Consider the following 18,580-nt stretch of genomic DNA (forward strand, 5'->3'; position numbering starts at 1 on the left):
CTCATGGCTATGGAGTAATTGAGAAAATCTGCCAGTATTTCTTGTTAAAACAGGAAATACAGTACTTTAATCAAGAATGGATTTTAAGTTATATATATTATTCTTCTCCTTAATAGCTACCCTTAAAAAATGGTCAAAGATCTTCGACTGAATTAAACAATCAACCTGTGAAGCCATTGCATTCTGAAAAAACACCTGTTTAGCAACAGATGACACACTTCAACTTACGCACCAGTGGTGTCGACTGTCCTTGTTTACTAACACCAACTTGTGTAGGCTGAGTTAGGCTGATTACAGGTTGTTGTAGAGTACTTGTTACAGTTGCAGTTGCCTTCCCTGCTGCGCGCTGAACTGAAGGGCTTAACATCACTGCTGTAAGTGCAGTTGTTGCTTGCGTTGTTGGCTGCTGCTGTTGGCTTTGCTGAATGAAAGCTGCAGAGTCTGGTGTTAACTGTCTCAAGGCAGGTAAACTCCTCTAAAAAGAGGAAAGGAAAGAATTTGCTTGAGTATTTTAATCCTATATCACAAAAGAAAACATTCATCATAGACAGCAATTCATTTAATTTCAGTTCATTGTAACAGATGCACTTCTACATTAGAAAAAAAAACATGACAGCAGCACACAGAGAAATACCATGCCACTTCCCATTTTAAGCTAGACAGAGCAACAGCACCTTTAGTTGCAGAAACTTGGGTATCATGGGCCCATAGATCACTGAGCCCACCTAGAAACCTTAACATATTTAACAGTCTAAGCTCACACTGCCTTCTTAGACTGCATTCCTAACTACATATACCAAGCTATAGGATGCGATGGATCAGACGACTGCAGTGTTTTACTTACATTAGTTATTTCTGTATGGTAACAATTTCTGTCCTTGTGAACAGCTCAAGTATGAACAAGCATTTAAGACCTCAGAAACGTCAATACACACCTACAACTATAAGTGCATCCCTTAATCATACATTAGTCAAGCAAGGTTATACTCTTACCATAAAGGCCTGTTGTACCTTCTCTGATTTTTCAGGTAGAAAATGTTTTGGAATAAAAATTATTTTGAGATGTGTCCAATTACTATAAAATGTATGACAGATTGCATTTATTATTTAGAGACGACAACCTTCCTGTTTATCCACACAAATACGCACAGAAGCTAAGAGTATGAGTTTGTCCATGGTTTGGTTTTCTCTCTCATTCAATCCCTATTTTTCAGAAACCATAATAAATCAACTCATAGGCTTGGAGCTATGGAAAGAAACAGCTCATAAGCCATAGAAAGAAAACCCTCACTTTTCAGATTTCTTAAAACAGCCAACTACTGACTATACCAATGAATTATACTAACAAGCTTCTGGAACCAGGAGACAAAAAATATTATTTTAAGAGAGCAGAAGCCTAACCAGGCACTATTTCAAATTCCATCTACACCGCCTTGGAATTCCATCCGTAGTGGCAAAAGATATGCTTGTGCTCACTGCTGTAAGTAGATAACCATGAGGTGTAGTGAACACACATTACCTTCAGAAAAGGCACAAGGTAAGGTTGAGGTGAAGAATTAAGTTCTCTGTAGAGCCTACTGGTGAAATCTTCTGCTTCAATTTTTCCATCCTTCAAAAAGAAAAATGGATGAAATTGCTGAAATTAACTTCTTCAACACCAAAAGAAGAGTAAGACTTGATCTATTGAAAATTAGTAGTTTTTATCATTCTCCACTATTTCACTTATCAGTAGTTTCATCACAGTAACAATCTTTGAATGCAGCTGTCTCTCACAAAAGTAGTTGTAGATTCCTCATGGGAAAATACATTTCAAGATTTGATTTTGGGACTACTGCTGGTTACTGTGTGATAACATCTGGAATACACAACTTCATCTTAAATTAAAAGTCACTATCAACTACACTGAGCAGTAGTAATACAGGAATAAAAACTCATCTATAAATATTAATTACATCAAGCTTTAGCACTAGCTTCAGCTACTACTTTTATGTAAAAGTTTGCAGTTTCCTTCACTAAACCATTGTGCCAGCTGTGCTGTACTGCCTTCCCTGAAGTACACAATTCATCTTTTTGTTCACTGTCTTATCAATAAAAATTGTTGAATTTAAAGAGTTAATATCTACGCAATTTGCACTTAAATTTAACTCACCTAAGTCAATTACAACAGATTAATGAGGGTCATGGGTAAGTTCTCATGAGAACATAAGCAAGAACATCTGCTTTTCAAGCCTCAAAGAAAAATTCATGCATATATTTTAATTCAGAAAAACTTTTTCAATTTCATTTTTCCCATATTTTAAAATCTTTCTCCTAAAAGCAAAAAGGTCAGTTTTGAGGCTGAATTGGCCCACATACTGCTTTCCTACAAAAAAGTTTCTTCTGAACTTTTCTTACCAGTAGGTTCTGTACCAATTCTTTCACATTAGCTGCGGTCTCTGAAGACTGTTTCCCAGATGATGCCAGTTTTATTAATGTGGATAGAAAGTTTTTACATTTCTTCACATTTTCCATAGTTTCCTGTTAAAAGGGGATGACGGTGAAGAAAGGAAACAAAAAGGAAGCTGAACTCTTTTTAACAACTACTTTGACTCCAAACTCAGAGAAATAAAGTCCTTCTCTCAGTTAATCACCAAATAATACTATCTATAAATTCAGGGCCTCTGCCACGTAGAAAATAATAAGACTGAAATAATATTTTGGTTTGTAAATACATATCTTTTTAACATTTTTGTTATCAAAATATAAAAAATTCTATTCTCAATAAAACTAGGAAATGCAAAGTGTTTTATGAATGACATCTGGGTATGCAAAAATAGGCACTGCAGGAGGGCAACAAATAGCAAAGCTCCTCCTTCCCAGCACATAGCACAGTGCACTCTGATTCTCCCTGTTGCACAGCCCTAGACACAAGCATCTTGAACAAGTCAGTGTCAGCCTCTTATCCCTTCTCATGACGGTTCCATTCTGCTATGTCAAACGATACGCATTCCCATGAACACATAACTCATGGTTTTTAAGAAAGGAATACTTCAAAAGCCATTACAGAAATAAAATTTATACTTCGGCAGCTCTCAAAGCTCCCAAAATTCAAGTGATCTGTGTTTCACACTTTGTAAATTATATGGTACTGCTTAAAATTTTACTCTTTTTCTCCAAGTAGATAACACAATTCCTACATCTTTACTACCTTCCACTTCATCAGTGGATATGTGTCTCTATAGTTGCACACACAGAAATGCAGCAGAATTGATTCTAAAAGTACTCAGTATCTTACTGTGGCAGCAGTGGAGGTTGCTGTTGTTCCTTGCACTGTTCTCTGAGGAGTTCCAGTTTGTACAGCTGTTGCTGTCCCCAATGTAGTTGTTTGTGCAGTACCACCCAGAACAATCTGAGGCTGCAGAGAACACAAAAATAAGATTATTGTACTTGGAATATATTAAAACATGATTGCTTCCTGATCTGTCAAACAAATCAAGTCACAGGGCAGTAGCCCATCTTTCCCAGCTACTGCAGAAGGATAATACACTTTCTGTTGCAGTGGAAAGAAAGAGCCACCAGATGGCACAATATGCTACACATTCGAGACTGGAATGGCAAAAGTTGATTTAAGTATTGCACGGCTTCTGGTTACTGAATTAAGCAGCAAAATACACAAGCATACCCTCATACAGTGCTGTTTCCCAACACAACTAAAGTAAGTGCACTTCTGTCAATGTGCAACTCGTTTGGCTTGTTCCTTCAAATGCAACTTTCAGAAAAAGAAGTGACCCAAAAGCTGTGATTTTCTCCAGGTCTTTTAATGAACAATAGGATAAAGCATTTTTCTGCTTTCATAGACAACTTGGTAATTCAAAGTAAGATCACCATCTTTAAAGAAGTAGCATTGTAAATAAGATCTTTTCACACATACAGTCCCACTGACAGACTTCCCACATATCCTACTTACCACTGGCAATCAGTATTTATCAAGCCAAAGCTAGCTCTCCAAACTTTAGCAATACCTTTGTAAACTTGCTCTTTATATAAAGATCCACAAGAAAAGAGGCTTCAGTGGTGCCAAAGCTACCTTACTGATATTTGGGAAACAGAAAAGGAGACAAAGATTTAACTTGTCTCATTTTTCATAGTCAGAGTCAATGAGAACAATGATGCGCACATTAGAGGGAAAAATACACAGACTGAATGATCATTTCCTTCAGTGTAACAGCAGTGTAAATGAGTGAGACTCAGGTACATTCACTCTTAGGCCTGGCAAGATCACTGACAGAGGCAAAGGCTCCGAGGGGAGAAAGGCTAGCTAGGTGTATAGCAAAAGCTGCATTTTTCTCAGTGATAAATATCTAATCCTGTACACTCAGGGATGAAGAAAGCACAGTTAAATGTTTAGGTGATAGCACTGGCATCATATAATTGCTGCCTGGAAGTCACATGGATCACTTCACGCTTTTTGCACCATGTCTTAAAATCAAGCATGTATTTTGTGTCTACAAACTTACCTGCACAACAGGAGGACGCTGTAACGTCGTTGTGGGTTGCACTGTCGTTTGAGCCTGAGACACTTGCTTGATGATAGTAGTTGGTGTCACCTGTCGTGCAATAATAGATGTTCCTGGTGCCTTGGGAAAGAGGAATAGAAAAAAATATTCACTGAGTGGCTTGGGTTCAAAGTGACCTTACAAATCATCTAGTTCCAACTCCCTTGTCATGGGCAGGGTTGCTACCCATCAGATCAGGCTGCCCAGGGCTTCATCCAACCCGCCCTTTAGCACCTCTAGGCACGAGGCATCCATGCCTAGCTCCTCCGCGCAGTCTAGACCAGTGTCTCACCACCCCCACCTCCTGACATCTAACCTAAATCTACCCTCCTTTAGTTTAAAATCATTCCCCCTTGTCATGTCACTATGAGACCATTTAAAAAGCAGCTCTCTGTCCTGTTTATAGGCTCCGTTTAAGTGCCAAAAGGGCTCAACAAGGTCTCCCCAGAGCCTTCTCTTCTCCAGGCTGAACTTTCTGGTGTATTCTTCTCAGGAGGAACCTCAGTTATTTTTTTAAAATGCTACAAATCACTGAACTAACCTGCACTGTTGATATCTGCACTGGAGGAGCACTGGTAGGTGTAGCAGGACGAGGAGTCATAGTATTTTGAGGCTGAGACTGGGCATGTGCCTGTGCTTGCATCTGCGCCAAGGCTTGTTGAGGGATCATCAGCAACTGCCCATTCTCACTACGCACGAGGACCATGCCTGTTAAAAAAGAAACTGGTCAACAAACACCCTGCCTCTTTCAAATGTGAAGGAGTGTATTTTCCTCAGATTTTTGTCCAAGTTAGGTATATGTGGAATTAATGCACTGCTTAAGATCTACACAGCTAGTAAAAGTAGTTTTAAATAAAAGCAGAATAGTCTGATGCATTCCTATACTTTGTATAGAATATCTTAATTACAGAAATAGTCTTTATTTATATCATCAAAATACTCATTATGGTGTGTGTCAGAACACGAGTCACATCCCTCTCAATCTCAGACATCATAAGGAGAGGTTAAAGTTGGCAATAGCTTAAAAACACACCTGTTTTCTGCTAAGAAAAATGTTCTATGAGACACTGCAGCTAAAGCAATCTTGCCATTAAGCAAAACTCCTATTACTTTCAGAAAAATAGATAAATAAAACTAGGTTTCAACAGCAACAAGAACACAATCATCTAAGTCCTAAATTAATTTCCCCATAACAAATTTAGTAATGAACATGATTATAAAATCACAGTTTTTCTCATGTGCATCTGCAACAGAGCACACTGTGCCACATTACACCCCAAAAGGAAAATAAAATGAAGAAGAAAACGAAGCAGTCATTCCCTGTTCAGTCACTCAGATACTCAGATAAGTACACTTAACCCCACTGGATAGCTGTAGGGAACCAGATTTCAAGAGATAGATTTTCAGATGCTAGCCTCTTCTTCTTGAAGCACTGATAGGAGATCAGGACAATGAGAACAGTTTCTCCAGGCTCGTTCCTCCCACATTTCAGTCAGTCCCCACCACCTCAGCCTCACAAGCTCTGCAAAAGGCACCTAAGGAAACAATCTGGGTACCCAAAATTGGTTAGCCTATTGGAGCAACAGAACTACAGGAAGAAACTTCACCATGAAAATCAACTGGCACTACTGGAATTCGAGTTTTCTAGGTGTTACTCCATGAATAAAAAGTCTACACACATCCCCAAAAATACACGGAGATTTCTTCTATGCAATCTCAGAGCACGACCACCATAAACTACACGTAAACATAAACGTGAGATCTTCAGTGATGAACTCTTGTTGCCCATCTTTGTCATGTTTCACCATAATCAGCTGAAGAACCTAAACACTCAATCAGTGGAAATCTTCAATATTATTATAACTGAAGACATGAGTACAGTGCGAGTCTGATTAGAGAGCTCTTTTCTAGACAATGACAAATATTGTACAGCTCATTACCACTTTGTTTCCAGCAAATGAGAAAGTCGAATATAACTACAAATGCTTTTGCTTACAGAAGCTGTTATGAGCACATAAGTAGATTGACATCCATAAGAAGCTTTCTCAGAAACCACAATTTTGGGGCTCCCTAAGATATTCAAGGGCTAACATGCCATCCAAAAAGTGGATGGGAAGAAAGAAAAGGCAGCAGACAAGCACAGAACGAAGGCTGCCTACCTCAGGAGAGCAAGCACAGTGAAATATTCCCAGAGTTGGAGCATGCCCACAGCAACAGAGCACAACTGCTGGTCCAGACAACAGAAAAGCATTAGAAAACATATCAAGAAAGTTCAATTTTTAGCAGAAGACAGACAAGCCAATCAGTTTTAACTCAGATGCTGACTCCACGCAAAGATTTCTATGGGAAGTCTGAACTTTTGCTTGAGTATCAAAGTTATTATAAACAAGTTCTTCATATAAAGCTCCATTCATACCTATCCCTATGTTATATTTAGTTTTTTAGTTTGAATTAAGCAGTTCATCACAGCTCCAAATAAAGGGTTAGCAGAACTGAGTTGTGTTGTTCCTTATGCTGACAAGACTTGCCTCCTTGCCTAATGCCACAGTCACCTCGTGTGCTCTTGTGGTGGAGACCTTCCTGGATCTCTCGTTTTCAAGAGAGCATTTGGATGGAAAGGTTCATTATTGTATGGCACAGCAGCATGACCCTACATTGTGTCTTCTTTGACTCTGTCTATTTGTATTCTAGTTGCTAACAGCATTTCTATTTTCAGATGGTTTTGTTCTATCTGTGTGTGTGCGTTTCTTTATTTTTAATTAATAAAACTTGCAGTGAAATAAAAAGACCTCTGTCCATACGGTATGTCAGCTAAACGAACCAGGCTTTCTTCTATGCCTTCTCCTTTCCTGCTCCTTTGAAAGATGGCATGCCATAGCACAGACTAAAGAGAAAGAAACCCTATCAATAATAGTGGGGGGGAAAAAAAGAAGTTTTGTAGCCTTTGCAGACTCCTTTTATTATCTGTGTAACACCTGTCCAGCTAGAGAACCTCTACATTCAAAAAAAAAAAAAAAAAAGAAAGAAAGAAAACACAGAAGTTTTCTCTGACAAACATAGAAACCAAGATTAATAATCATTACAAGAGCTGGAGTTCAGAATGACCACTAAAACCTGCTGCAGACAGAGCAGGCATCTCCAGGTCACTGCTGGCCGCGCAGGCAGGCACTCACACAGCAATACACACGCTGCCAGCCATGCTCAGAATTAGCAATCCACTTCTCCAGGACCCTCACATCCAGCTGGGGGCACTGAAGGAGTTCCACCTGCAGTCAGCACACACCTACTATGAGGTGTGCTTGTGCTCCTCGCTGTGATAGCAGCATGCAGGAATGAAACACTTTGGTACCTGTGAAATATAAGATAGCATCCACCGGATCAGAAGTGACAGCATCCCTTTCTGATGATGACCAGAAGAACAGATAGGTTGAAAAACCAGATTTTGCTCATTACCACATTCACAGATCAATTCAGAACCACGACTAAGGATTGCAGCCTTTTAATAAATGTTGTTTTTTCGTTTGTTTGTTTTCAGCTCTAACATATAGAGGAGTTAGAGAATGTATGCTCTTGAAATCACATGGAAAACAGACTTTTCCAGTCCTCTAAAGAAATCCTCTTCTTAAAGAATAACTGCAAAACACAACCAGGCTCTTTGCTAGGCAGCAAAGAATCACCTTCAAAATAAACATGGGCCAATGTTCAGAAGGAATGTCCAACTCAGAAAAGAATAACTAGAGAATTGATACTTCATCAGGCAAAGGAAATCAAAGTTCTCACAAGTATCTCTAGAAAAGAGGGTTATTGATCACATAGTCCACTGACATCCAACAAATCTTCAAACCCTATCTAGATCTGCCAGGGAAGTTCTCCTGCGATGACATTTTACCATCAGAGCAGCGGTGCCCAAAGCTCTCCAGCACAGATTCATTTGCAACAAGATGCTGCAAACATCTGACCTGGCAGAAAAATCTGACAGTAATCATAAGCTGACTGTGCCATATTAGTAGAAGAAAGCTTGTAATAGTATCTTTTCTGTATTGTTAGAAGAGATTCTTTTGCTATGAAAAGGAAAGAAAGTGTCTGCAAGGTTAAGCAACTTGCTACCATACACAACAAAAACCGTAAGAAGCAAAAGGGTCAGTGCTATTTAGGTGATCTGATGAGACCCCAGAATGACAAGACCTTGATGAAAGGATGAAGCTTTAAGATTTCTCCAATACAAAAAAGTTGGAAGAATACTGGAGAGAGAGCTGGAGCAAAGGATAGCTGCCTATTGAAACTACAGGAAGAATTTTCAGTAGAAATTATATGATAGCATCCCTTCTTGCAGAAAAGGAAATGATAATCTGGCACAGATGTCAATGTTATCAAGGAATCCCCCACTCCTCCTCTTATGATACGTGAACTGTCTGTAAAAGTTCTCAGTCTATAGGAGTGAAAAGAGAGAAAAAGAGAGAAGAACCTATCAAAGTCTACTGGCACAGGATACTCGTCTGCAAGGTCACTGCAGCTCATGACAGTCTGAGTAACTAAACAGAGCTTCCCTTAACACAACTGAAGGAAGATTTAGAATTACTTATATATGTCAAAGGAGAGCTTCTGTAATGAACTGTCAGAACAGAGCACTCACGAAGGACAATCTATACACCAGCTCACGAGGAGTATTGATTACAAACAAGATGAATAGCACAGAACTGAAGTTGGCAACAAAGCTTTGGATTAGCTGATACTGAAGATGCGTTCTTTTATACCTGTTGGGAGACATGCACCAACATATTAGATGCACTGTCAGTTCTGGCAACCCTCAGGGCATGATGCTGGCACACCAATACCACTCAATATCATCAGGGACTTGGATGATGGAATGGAAAACACTCATCTGGCTTGAATAGGACAACAAATGTGGGGAGCTGCTGATATGCTAGAAGGGAAAGCTGCGAAGTCCTGAAACTGGGAAAGAAAAACCCCATGCAATAGTGCAGGCAAAAAACTGTAGTAGTGGCTCTACAGAAAAAAAGCACAGGGATCCCAGGGGACATGAGTTGCACATGAGTCAGCAGCAAGTCTTTGCAGAGAAGAAAGCAAACCACATACTGGACTCTAGTAGCATGAGCATAGCCAGCTTGTTCAGGGAAGTGATGAGTCTCACTAATTGGCACTTGCAAGGTCGCATATGGAATACCATGTTCAGTTCTGGGCTCTCCAGTACAGGAGAAACACTGACAAATGGAAGCAAGCACTAGAAAGGTTAGGGTTCTGGAGTTGGCCCCAGGCAGTCTGACCTCACTTTGAATCTCACTGCACTTAGAGCAGAGGCTTAGTTCAAGTGATCTTCAAAGGTCCTTCCCAATCTGAATTAATGCACAACTCCAAAAAAGGGTGCCAAGTAATATCCACAGACTCAAAGGGAAAGAGAAAGTCCCTGGGATTTGACATGACATATTGCTAGGTCTGTAAAAATGGGTCAAGACTTCAGCCGAGCTTCCATTAATCGCATTAATGAATTTACATCAGTTTTCCTGTCACATACAGTCTTGGACAGTATGTCATCAAGATGGGACCGCACTAGGAATGAGGGAAGCCCAGACGTAACAGTTCAGCAGTTTCCAGTCATAGCCAGTCAGTCTCCCGCCCAGACCTTTCCTCCTGATGGATTTCCTTGCTCACTCTGGCTAAGAGAGTGTTGGGGGAAAGATACTGCTTAGGTGCTCAGAACCTCAGGTGATCCGTGCTGCACAACAAATCCAGGAAAGGAAAGGAAAGCCTTCACTGGAGCTCTCTCACCGAACTCTCTGTCGTGGTCAGCGATCCAGGCTCTTGAGTTCCATGCACCAACTCGGTTGGTTTGTGACACCGCAGTGCTTAAGCGTGCTGGGCAGGTACGAGCTCCTGCAAAGCTGCCAGCTACAGCAGAACCCAGCACTACCTGCGACAGACAGCGTGCACAATTCCATCTTCCCAGCACGTCTGCTGAGTCACAGGTCTCAGAGCAGGCAGCTGCCGGGCAGTTAGAGCTGTCCAGCACACGGGAGCAACCTGCCGTCCCGCACCAAGCGCACAGCTGCACTGCGCTGCACGTCTTAAGAGTGGCTGCTAAATGCTTGGCATCTGCTGTGCTTCAGGTAGAACGAAGCTGTATTTTACCTGGCTATGCAGCCTATAAGTTTTGGAACAGTGTTACTTTACTACAGCACTCCACTCAGCTACATGCAACCCGCACACACGGCACAGACCATAACCAAAATACTATTTCCTGAGCAGCTGATCCGTGATTACTACTAACAGAAGTGAAAGAACTGCCTCAAAAACCATCACAGATCCTCACAGAAACTGTTTTGTAAAGGCAAGTCAACAAGTCCATGTTATGAAAAGTTGTTTGTTTTTTTCCTAATAAGAGTCAGAAAACAAAAGACAATCTCATAGTGAAAGCTTTTACTTGCTCTCATTATGCAAGAGCTTAGCTTCGAACTGCACAACTTCACCATGCTCTAAGAAGTGAACAACTCGTACAGTACTGATTCCAAAGCCTTTCAGGAATATACCTAAAGGAATCACGTCACACTAGCATGCCAAAAAGCCTCTGTATTTAACAGTGATCCCATACGGAGAAATCTTATCTTCTTAGCTGGAAAAATGTTTAAGAAGTGTTCTGCCAAACACCTCTTCTTGTACAGCAACATTTAGCAAATGCTTCAACAACAATGTGATCCGAAACTATTTTGACTTTTCTGGAAAGGTATATTCTTTGAAAGTGTGTTAACATTCCTTTCTAGTCGAACACGTAAAACCAAAACAGCGGAGAGCTGTCAGACTGCAATGCAATCATCACACAGATCTGTCCTTAGACTGGTGCAGAAAGAACTAAGAAAGGAAAACACTACCAGGCTCTAAACCAGCTACTTTAATTATTTATCTCAAAGGGACTCTGATGTAGCTCCGCCACTGATTTCAATACACCTGCACCAAACAGCAATGCAGTTATATCAAAATCTGACTTGCTTTTGAGAGAGGAAGACACAAAATAAGAGGTCGCTAATCATTTCCATGTTATTCTAAACAGGAGATTTTAAAACTCAACTAGTCTTCATTTCTGGCAAAGAGGTTTTCTAGAGCAAAGTGCATCAACACACTACAGTGGTTCAAGCACAGGATGAAATGGAAATGTTCAAGCTTTGAACTTAGCACAGCCTGCAAACAAACACAGAGTGAGGAATAAAGCAGTAAATCCACATCACCTCCCTTCAAACAGCAACACCTCAAACCATGCACACCATGACTGCTCTATTCTAGGTGCACCCTGGTGATTTTATGCGGTGATGAGATCCCCTGCTGGTGCTGCCTCTTCAATTGGAGCCACAGAGCCCACGTTGGACAACACCACAAGCCAACTGCTACAGGAGAGCCTCACAGGAACCTTCACCTCCAATCCCTGCAGAAACACCCTGTGATTTTAAGGCTGTCATCACCAATGTAGAAATCGCTCCGCTTTGAGAATATGCCACACACAATGCCCATGAGTTCAAACACAAACCAGTAATGGGGCCATGATGTTACACATCACTTGGCTGATAGAAACACTTATTAAGTAGCACTGCTTTTTCAGTTAGAGCTGAACACTGGAAGAAAAGTACTTTCTCACCTCTTAGCCTGCACTCAAAGCTTTTAAACAAAACAAAGTCTAGTTTTGAGTTTACTAACCATCAAATGCACAGTCCTGAGTAATGACTAAGCTTAATGACTGGGTATGACTAACACTTATAAATAATTAGTGCCTTCCCTCCCCTCCCCCATAGAGAGAGGAAAGAAAACCAAAGGATATGCTGAAAAAAAGGAAGAATGGTAGGAAACACAAGCTTGAGGCTCATGGCATGAACACTTGCCTCTTTTTCCAATCCACCCTTAATACTTCTGCAAACACGACCACACGTGTGTTTATTATGAACTAACAGCTGCTCAAGCTTTCCCATAAACTTCTGCACAACTGAGCCACTCTCAGCCTTCCTGCTTCAGAACCCGTCCCATCTCCTGCACCAACCTCTCCAACACACTTCTGGTCATGTTCTCTGACTCTTTGGCTACAGGTGTGCAATTGCTCCCTGCTGCTCTGACTCATAGGTGCAACTGGTCCCACTCGCCACACTGCTGCTTATGCTAAATGCACCCGATGCTGTAACTCCTGGGAGATGCATTCTGTGTAACCCTCCCTTGCAGAAATACCCAACTAATTGGCTGAAGGAAGGTGCAAGGATGGCTCAGTACAGCCTTGCTGCACCCCAAGCCATTTAGGAAGGACAGGAGCATGGCACTAAAGCTCAGAGCTCAGTGTTGTTTATTCTCTGACACCTGGAACACATTTTGCAGCTGAACCTACACCGGGTGGCTGTACAGCATCCAGCACATGCTTTATTCCATGCATAAACACAGGGGTGGTTTTTAACAGCTCGGCTGCTCTAGAAATCACATGTTAATTGAGTTATAATGATAATCTAGACCACTTTAACTGAAGTGGCTTGATTCAATAAAACGTCTTGGAACAGTCCCACTAGCCATGTAGAACAATATTACACAGTGATGCTAATTCTATTTCACTAGTTGTCCAGGTATTGGCTACAACGCATTATGGAAAAAAATATATTTCAGAAATGCATTTTAAGGAAAAAAGCATCAAAATCAAAGCCAACTGCTGCTAACAAATTACAGTTCTAACGTATAAATAGTTCTATATGGACAAGAAGTTACTCAATTTTTATCAATATACTTTTCTAAATACCTCAAAAAGAACATGGCAACAGTCAAATCTTGCACTAACTCCTGTATAAATACAGAGCAAAAGCACTGTCCCTGGGTAAAAGGATTTATAATCTATTTATGCATTTTGCTGGGAGCCAGCCTTTTATATTCAAAGCATAACCTTCTCATTACTGGTAATACAAGAACAGAAAGTCATATTTTTTAAATGTTATTTCTAACCTGACAACAACTACAGGGCCAAAGATTATCTGTATTTGTACACTGCTTTAAGAGCAGAGCTGCCAAAGTCTGCCTATGCAGAGCACACTGCAGGGGCAGCACTCCTTATAGGTATCACTTAGTTCTTGATTAGATATTGATAACCTATATTATTACACAGAGATGATAATAAAAAAAAATGTCTTCATCAAAAAGAATCTATACTAAAAAAACTTCTAGGCATACAGAAGGCCTCAAGAATTATTTCAGTTTACCTTAGATACTACTCTGAGGACACATGAAGAGAATTACTCTAAGGCAGAAGGCGGCTCTGGCCAAAACTTGGCCTTCAGTGCCTCAACACTGCTATGCCTCCAGGAAAACACCAGCATTTCTGGAAGGAAACGACCGCAGAATAGAACTGGGGTAAAAAGTTAAGATTAAGCAAAGGAAGGAAAAAAAGTCAATTCCTCCTGAAGCAGCAGTGTGTTTTTTAGGGTAACCTGTTCGTGTCTCTTTGGCCTCAATGAAAAAAAAAAAAACATTTAATTTGAAGCATGGGTGATGACAATCTTTACACCTGTTTAATTACAGCCTCTGCATACAGTTTTTGCACTTCTCCCAGCATTTCAGGTGGGAATGGAACCATTTTGCCACAGTAATTCAGTTACAACCTGCAGTGTGGACATAACCACGTCACGTAAAGCACAATTAGTGCATCATCCGCTGCCCTTCTCTTAGCAGGAAGAAACACACCAGAGGGTTGGTACAGCAAAACCTGAACCCAGATGACAAAGATTATCCAGCTTTTAAGAAGTCTGTATCAGTATAAACAAACAGCAACTTCTTGAATTCAGCTGAGATCCTAATTAGTTCAGAAGCAAATTCAAGTTAAGGCATTACCAACTTGTAATAACACAAAAGACAAAGCCAGAATATCCCCAGAGTCCTCTCTGGAACAGCTGCACACAGCCTGCCCGTAGGAGAAGGCCATCCTGAGCCCACGGAGCCCACAGCCCCAGCAGCACCAGGGGAAGCTCTGCCACGCTCAGTGACGAGCAAACAGAAGAGCTGTCTGCTAAACACTGCTGTGTATTCCTTCCTATCGCTGTGTTCAGTCGTGGGAAAGACAATTTTCTACTTTTTTTTTTCATGCATCTCATTTCTTTAAATATTTCTCACAAGAGATAACACGGCGAACAATGAAATTTGACGTGGTTCCACCCCCTCCCAGCTGGCAGAAGCATTCCTGTTCCCATCAAGCCATGACATCACACTCCAGGAGTGGATTCAGACAGTTAAAGGGCGTTGCAAACTTTATGAAAGTTTCAATACACAAAACCCCTGGCAAGACTGGGTATTTTCAGGCAAAAATGTTCTTTTCAGACATTTCTGACCAAAAAAAAAAAACTGCAAATAACAACCCAGAAATGTTTAAAGTGCCCCACTTGTTAGCAGCTTCTCTCTCTGGTCCACAGCAAAGACACCATCAGCATCCCATCACACAGCTTTCACGAGAGCAGGCTCTCTGCAAACCCCTCTCTTCTCTGTGTTAAAGCCCACTTAAGCCAATACCTGCATTTTCAACTGTGTTCCTGAACTACTTCATGCATTTCTTGGGATTCTATTTCCATATCATTTCTCAAAGCAGAGAAGACAAACAATAATAAGGATTTTCATGCACCAAAAGGTTTTGTTTGAAGAGAGTTTGTGATACCTACTCATTTGTGTCTTCAGTGCACCAGCCACATTTTCACCTTCAGCTGCTATCTGTGCTGCAGCACCCTGTGAGAGTGGCTCAAGCCCTGGGCAGCAGCCAAACACGTGGTCCTCAAACCAATCTGCTGCACGTTACAAGTGAGCCACGTACACTCCCAGACGTGGAGCATTCATTCAGCTCACCGAACACACCAACACCACAGAGCATCCTAAAGCAGCAGAGTGCAAAATGCCTCGAAAGAAAGGATGCAACTCTTTTGTAGTATTTGTAGCTCCCTATCGACTGCGTAAGTGTTACCCCAAAACCCCCAAAGACCACAGCTGTGATAGATCTATAAAACAAATCCACACATGCTCTTTCAAAGATTGCTGGGAACAAGAATACACTCTGTAACAGAACTGAACAGTAAGTAGTCAAAGTTAGTAGTGTTCATAGCTTAGGAGAAGCACAACTGCTGCATTTCACATTAAATCTCAATACTCAGAGACACCTTTATCAAACGTACAAAAACAAAGCATTTGTTGGCTTCATGACATTCATTGTAACAGCAGCAACAAATTCGATCACACAGCTCTCATTTTTAAGTTCTCTGGGGTACAAAGCTAAGCATGCAGGATTCCTTAATTAAAAAGTCGCAGTGAGAACAAACACAACTTTCAGTCTGGTGACATATGGCAGATCTGATGTAACAGATTTCAAATAAAGCAGAATGTTCCTTTTGCTGATGCATGATTTGAACATGAAAACCACCCCTCACCCAGAAGAGCTCAGCAGCAATGATCCACAGTTATCTTTCAGAAAGAGAGAGCACTTTACACGCCAGCTACAGGACTCCTAAGCTCAAATCTTGGCTCAATATTGATTCCTTCATGGCCTTCAGCAAGTCAGAACTTCTCCAACTTGCTCCTTCCTCCAGCTTTAAAGCAGCATTCATACTACTTTATTTATCAACCACACGAGCATGCTGCGAGGGTTAAGCTCTGCAAAACGCCATGAAAGTAAAACATACTATAAAAAGCTCCTATTATCACTGTGCATTACACTTTTTTTTTTTTCCTAACAAAATACAGCCATGCCAGCACAGTTAATAGGCAAAACATCAGCAGCACGTGCATAACGCAGGGCAGCTACCATCAGGATATGTTTGAACTCACTTCCCAGTCAGTGAGAAATAGCAAGAACTACATTCCACTACTTCATGTTATTTCTTCTGTTTCTTTCTGTGCTTAAGATTATGGAAGTAGGCATTTATATTTTTATTGTTCCTAATTGTTTTAGGCACCTCTGGGATACGTGTTTTAAGCACAAAGTAACCCACGGAACACCATCTTCAGTCGGAAAAAGTAACACAAAGTGTTTTACAACTTAAGTGTAGTCTGATTCTTCTCATCCTATCACCTTTTCTCCTTCTTAAATCCACCTGCCTTTCCCAACAGCCTAGAGCCCAATTCATTACCAAAGGAAACTGTACTACCGCTGTGGAAATTACTTTTCAGTGATACCAGCTCCAAAAAGTACCACTGCTGAAGCAGACAGGACCTGAATACATTTTAAATTAAGTGTGTGCAATGATAGTTTTCCCATCCTAAGGTCAGAAAAACCAAGCACTGGGACATCAGAGTCCTTACTGTGCAACGGACACAAGCTGAAAACCGTTGGTTTGAAAGAGAAAGTTAACTCCTATAGAAACCAAGTGAAGTATCCCACCTCCAAAGGGTGAATAGTAGTAGGCCATCCTCCAAGGTCTGCTGCTGAACAGCACCTTTCACTCCTGGACAGCATCAGCAGTAAGCTGAGCCCAACCGCAGGGCTCACCTGCACCGGCTGTTAGGAGCTGTTAGGAGTTCTAGAACCCAACTTCTTAAAGAGGCAGTCAGTTTCACAGCTGAGAAAGGACCCATCCTGCAGCCACCACAGAAACGGCACAAGAAAAGCCCCTCAAAACAGAATATGGTGAAGGAAGCCAAGTCTCACCCCCTTCACCAGCTGCTGGGGGACGCAATGGAATTTTGTAAAAGCAATATGGGTGTTTTATCATTAGATAAAAAGTGAAGCAAACCTGTGATAGCTGTTGTACTGCAACTGAATGACTGCACTACTGGTAACACAAATGCTGGTCAGGAGCTCCAAAAGAATCTGTAAAACCAACCTATCCTATCTGCAAACAGAATTAGGTGTCACAACTTCGATTATTAAGAAAAAAAAAAGACAGCCTTCAGGATCAAGCAAGCAATTCTTTGTAAGTACTGATATTATCTCAGAAAATAAAAGAAAAAGAGAGAACTGAGGGAAGCAAAGGTTTCCAGACTTCATTGTCAACTAAGCTAGAAAACAGTCCAGAAGAGCTCCCAGCCACATTTAGTTCTTCCTGCATACATGCAGCACTTCCCAGTCTGCTCCCTGCCCTAAGCAGGCACTTTACAGGTTATCAGGAGATGCCTGTACATAGAAAATGAAGCGGAAGAGATTAACAGCATAAAGTACCTCCAAGAACAGAAATCAAATCTTTGAACCCTCAAGCTGACAATACTGTTATGGTGAGCATAACCTCTTGGACTTTGGTTCTGAAACCATTACAGCATTGCAGGAGAAGACAGTATTTTAAAGAGAGCTCTGAAAGCACACAAGTTGGTCATTTTACAAGGTGATTGTACCACGTGCCAGGGATGGCCTCGAGTCACTTTGTGAGCTCCTACATTGCAAAAGTTTAATCTTAGGAAATCCAGCAGAAAAGTGCATCTGTAAAAATCAGCAAAACACTGACAATGCTTTAACAAACTGATACATTTCCCTATCTCTTACCAGATGAATGTACACAACACGTTTCATATTATTGCCTGAAGTACTCCAAAACAAAGAACCGACCATGATTTATTTCCAGACACAATTTCAAAGATGCAGCATCTTCAAAGTAGCATGTATAAAGAGAAACAGACGTGGGTTCCTCCCTCCCTGTCCCCTACTAGCAAATTATTTGTCAACATTTCTGTCTCTGCTAACAAGCTATTAGTAAGGTTACTCTTGGACATTCACTACCCTGATCTGCCCGCTTGGACCACGAAGCACAACAGTCCTCTTCCTCAAAGATGTCAATAGTGGGAAACTTATCAATGCACAGATGCTTGGAGTAGTCCAGTTTCTTTGGGAAATGACAGAGCAGAACGCAGTAAGGTCACAACAACCACATCCCATTAGCAATTCAAACACCTCTAATTTGGTCAGTCGATGTTTGTTACACAGTCACTTAATATGATATAAAGCATCATTCTAAAAGTAATTTATTTTAAAGAGAGTAGATCAAACGTTTTCCACACGCTCTTTTTAAGAGAACATTAGAAACCTGTAACCAAGTTCCAGGCTTACAACATTTTAT

At 40.9% G+C, this 18,580-nt stretch overlaps 1 protein-coding gene across 2 annotated transcripts in view; it reads right to left on the bottom strand.

Moving 5' to 3' along the window:
- TAF4 (TATA-box binding protein associated factor 4) overlaps window positions 1-18,580 on the bottom strand; it is a 36,071-nt gene that overhangs the window by 11,800 nt on the left and 5,691 nt on the right. For both annotated transcript variants that reach the window (XR_014887762.1, XM_085241697.1), the window contains exons 3-8: window positions 5,077-5,243; window positions 4,497-4,616; window positions 3,275-3,394; window positions 2,395-2,517; window positions 1,520-1,609; window positions 233-475 (exon numbers count right to left, since the gene is read on the bottom strand). Coding sequence is in view for 1 of the 2 variants with exons in the window: in XM_085241697.1 (XP_085097823.1) it covers window positions 233-475; window positions 1,520-1,609; window positions 2,395-2,517; window positions 3,275-3,394; window positions 4,497-4,616; window positions 5,077-5,243 (863 nt within the window). In the remaining variant the exon portion in view is untranslated. The remainder of the gene's footprint in view (window positions 1-232; window positions 476-1,519; window positions 1,610-2,394; window positions 2,518-3,274; window positions 3,395-4,496; window positions 4,617-5,076; window positions 5,244-18,580) is intronic.

This window comes from Meleagris gallopavo, chromosome 22, assembly GCF_905368555.1.
Source record: "Meleagris gallopavo chromosome 22, MGAL_WU_HG_1.1, whole genome shotgun sequence".
NCBI classification, from domain to species: Eukaryota; Metazoa; Chordata; class Aves; order Galliformes; family Phasianidae; genus Meleagris; species Meleagris gallopavo.